The sequence below is a fragment of the Nicotiana sylvestris genome, chromosome 9, assembly GCF_000393655.2.
Source record: "Nicotiana sylvestris chromosome 9, ASM39365v2, whole genome shotgun sequence".
Classification (NCBI taxonomy): domain Eukaryota; kingdom Viridiplantae; phylum Streptophyta; class Magnoliopsida; order Solanales; family Solanaceae; genus Nicotiana; species Nicotiana sylvestris.
In genome coordinates, this window is record NC_091065.1 from 16,958,062 (window position 1) to 16,962,292 (window position 4,231).

A 4,231-nucleotide genomic window follows, 5' to 3' on the forward strand; every position below is an offset into this window, starting at 1 on the left:
TGATGTTAAAGAGATCAATTTAACTTGGAGAGTCATGACCCTCTTGAACAAAGTTGGAGGAAATCTGTAGCTATTATTAGATAGCTAACCAAGCCTATCCTGACAAATACACAGATATTGTTGGTGACTAGAAATTGTATCTCATACAAGTAGTCGATGTGAGAATAGTTCTAGGAAAGTAAATACATGGTCAGAGGCGGATCGGAGGATTTGAAGTTTAGGGTTCTAAATTCGGATAAATACAAGACGATTTACTAACAACACGAATCTAAATGGACAAAAAATGTAATGGAAGAAAAAATTAAATAATTTCAAATAATACAAGGACAAATTTGAACATTTTGTTGAATAATTTCGAATAATACAGGGACAAATTTGAACAATTTCTTTATACATCCATACCTTCAATTTCTCAATCATTCCACATTGTAAAAGCACCAGGATTTGATTCTTGAACTGATGACTCTCCTGACCAACCAGTGTAAGGCATATCATAATCAACTTTAACCATTGCAATCTCCTCATGAGCAGAGCCACCTCCTGAAGGGGAATTTGAAGTCATCCCAATTCCAGTAGTATTATCAAGATATCCACCATTACTATAACTCCCACTTGAACTTCCTCCATTATTATTCATCACAGATGATGAAGAACCCATATTATTCATCAACCCATGCAAGAAAACTGGATTGTTACTCTGAAAATAATCGTTATACATTTGGTGAGATTGTTGGTGGTGGAGTTGCAACTGTGTTTGGATATAACTATGGTGAAACTGTGAACTAAAATCTTGGTTTTGGAGAGTACTCAATAAGGGTTGTTGCTGCATTAAAGGGTAAGTTTGAAAAGCAACTCCAGAATTATTTGAGTTTTCATATTGATGAAAAGTAGTAGTTGAGTTTAAGGATATCATTTCTTGATCACGTTTTCTGGAGGATTCAAAGGCTTGTGCTTCTTTAAGCCTTTTAGCAGCTCCACCACCAATAGGGAGTGTGTTGCTTTCAAGAATGGCTTTCACATCATAACGATTCATCTCGAAATTTGTAACTGCACATAAGCCTCTGAACTTTATTGCTGCTACGTCATATGCTTCTGCAGCTTCCTCCTCGGTACCTGCATGAAGGGGCGAATGCAGCTTTAGGCTATCGAATTCATTGAATCCAGTACTTATAATCGAAGAGTCAACAAGATTTTCTGTTAAAAAATATTTACCGAAAGTTCCCAAGTAGAGATCTTTGTTACCAGCAACTCTGCCTATCCTTGCTTGCCATCTTCCATGCTGATGATGCCTGATCAAAGATATATCATGAGAAGAAGAATTAGAAATAAGAACAGCAATATTTATTGAATTTACTTTTCAGTGGGAGAGAAACGTAACGGATTTAAGTATATACCTGGTTACACCACGATACATGGATGCACCCCTGGAGAACCCAGTACTCTTCCTGAAATTTAAAGCAAATAAAATGTTTAACGAATTCAGAATTTAACTTATTATATACACTAACAATTTAAAGGAATAATCAGTACCAGTAATAGATAAACATACTCTTAGGCTAAGAACGAGTTTAACATTTCAATAAAGGTCTTACCTTCTTATAGAAGCAATAGATTCTTGCCTTGTCATATGCTTCATCTCTTCCACCTCTTTCTCATAGTTGTTAATCTGCACTCATTAGATAATTGTAAAACACACCAAAATATAGAAGACTATTTCGTTAAATAACCCATCAACTAATCAATGGTGGATGTAGAATAGAGCTAACGGATTCAATTGAATCCAGTATTTTTGATGCGTGAAAAATTACTAAAAAAAAAACATTAAATTTTGAACCCATACTTTGAAATGTGTAATTGGTGCGAATCTATATAAGTTGAACTAGATAAATTTAAATAATGTTGGATCCGTCTTTGCAACTAATTACATTTTTCATAATGTTCTAAGTAAAGACCTACTGGAAAATTAGTAGTGGTAGATGTTCCCCAATATTTCAATGCAGCAAGATCATAGGACCTTGCTGCTTTCTCCTCCTTATCGTACCCTCCTGGTCAAGTAAAAAAGAAACATAAACTATATTAAAAGATGTTCTTCTCAATAATCAATAAATAGTTTAATCTTGAAACTATCACAAATTACTTACCCAGATATACTGCAAGTGAAAACAAAATTTATGATAGCCACGCCCCAAGATAACACAAAGAAATGGAAAAAGAAAAAATTAGCAGCAGTTGAAGAAAACAAAAACTAAGCTAAATAATAAGTCTTTGAATGTAGGTATAGAATTTTACCTTGACGACCCTTCCTTGATTGTCCTTCCCTTCTACAACTATTATCCCATAAATGTGCTTCATATCTTCCTGTCCATCTATGCCTACATTTCCCAAACAAGCAAATTAAAAGGGTTTTCTACATAAATAGTTGGAACAAAAAAAAATTAAGTTATATATATTGACTGATACTGTGTAACAATTGTTGGACATTATCATTGTAGTTTAATCTGTGATAGCAAGTTAGTTATCATTTTTATTAAACTATCTTAGGGAAAGATAAAATAGGCAGGTACTGGCGGTCTGTTGGTCGAGCCGATTGGTCATGACTACTTCACTTATTATTTTAGTACCAACGAGGAATGGAATAAGATGGAAGAAAGAATGTAACCAATGACCTGATTGCGTAAAGATCTTTTACAATGTTAATACATAAAACCTCAATTCTTCAAAAGAGATAGGAAGATAGAAAGAGAGAACAAAACAAACCCTAAAAATTAAAGAATAAGTACTTTACCTGGTTACACCTCTATAAATTGATGTTCTTTGTCCAAAAGTATCTGAAGTCCTTCTAGGTGCAGCTTCCACAATACTAGTATTACTATTTTCACCACTAGTACTACTAGCTCTTGCAGTGGCATTGGCATTTGGGCTAGCACTAGTTTCACTTGTTGAGCTCTTACCACTCCCCATTGACAATGTCAAAGATTGCATATTCCAAGCATTTTCCTGAAGGTCATAAGTGACATTTTGCATTGGCATTAGGTTTGTGTTAGGGAAGGGATAATCCGAGTTATCGTTGGCTTGGATTTTGCTGTAAGAGACTAATTCAGATTCGTGTCCCGACTTGCTGACTCCAAAAAAGTCAGCAACCTTTGGCACTTCATTGCCTCCTTGAGTGTCAGTAAAGTTCCACTCTGCAGAAGAACGTGTTGAAGCTGTTAGAGAGAACACACTTTTACTTATTTAATTTTTATTTTCAACAAAAGGAACACGCGACGAGAGAGGTTATTGTAGATGTTACTATACCTTGGTTTTGGAAAGGATTGTCAATGGTTTCAGCTACTGACCCTAAAGAATGAGACTCGGTTGTTTGTAGATGTGGAGAAAGATGGAAAGATAGCCAGTTGTTTGAATTCATGGAGCCCATGATATTCTTGCAAATTTCTTTAACTATATGTTGAGCTTTAAATTTTTGTGCTAAATGGATCAATTCTTGCACATGCCTGGAAAAAAGAACAAGAAAAGAATTAGTGAGCAGATTAAATGATGAATACATTACTCCTATATATTATCAGCAGATATATAAATTTAAATAGAAGAAAATGAAACTGACAAAGGATCTATTGAACTCCCTATCTTTCTCACTTTCTCCCCTCTGTTTGACTGTCTCTTAACTTATCCCATTCTTTCATCCAAACACAAGACTGTAGTAGAGAGTGTGAGGGGTAGAAAGGAAAGAGAAATAAATACTGAGAGAGAATGAGGTATTTAAACCACTCTTTTCCCCTGCTAAACTCCTTGTGGAATCAACAAATTCCAATAGTACTTTATAACTAGGAGTCATAAATATAAGGAGTTTAAGTTCACACACACAGTGTATATTTACATAACTAGCTAGATCACTATACGATAATTATACATCAATTTCTATGCTAAATATCACTATTGTAATTGCTCGGTTAACCTAGAAAAATATGTAACTAACATTATTAAATTATTATATCATGTTAAATTATACAGATAGTGTGTAAAAAAAATACCGCTAATATAAATATCTTTAATTTTAGTAAATTTAATAATAACAAAGGGCACGAGCGTCTCCATACACTAAAAGCGAATGGCCTTTTAGTCTTTATACTAAGATAAACTTACATTCTTAACTGGAAAGGAGTCCAATCTTTTATCCAACCTTAACCCCCCCACCCCCCACCCCCACCCAAACCCCCACAAAGGATTAACC

At 34.5% G+C, this 4,231-nt stretch overlaps 1 protein-coding gene across 2 annotated transcripts; it reads right to left on the reverse strand.

Moving 5' to 3' along the window:
- Nucleotides 1-289: 289 nt before the first annotated feature.
- Nucleotides 290-3,944, reverse strand: LOC104245251 (AP2-like ethylene-responsive transcription factor PLT2). Of its 2 annotated transcripts, none has more exons than XM_009800834.2 (10): nt 3,637-3,944; nt 3,298-3,494; nt 2,786-3,185; nt 2,290-2,372; nt 2,142-2,150; nt 1,957-2,045; nt 1,593-1,666; nt 1,395-1,445; nt 1,213-1,289; nt 290-1,113 (listed from the first exon to the last, which is right to left on the reverse strand). In XM_009800834.2, exons 1-10 carry the CDS (start codon nt 3,681-3,683, stop codon nt 413-415), a joined length of 1,728 nt encoding a protein of 575 aa, XP_009799136.1. In that variant the 5' UTR covers nt 3,684-3,944; the 3' UTR covers nt 290-412. The 2 variants fall into 2 exon arrangements, with proteins under 2 accessions (XP_009799136.1, XP_070012838.1); XM_070156737.1 differs by having other exon boundaries at nt 3,605-3,944.
- Between the last annotated feature and the right edge of the window lie 287 nt (nt 3,945-4,231).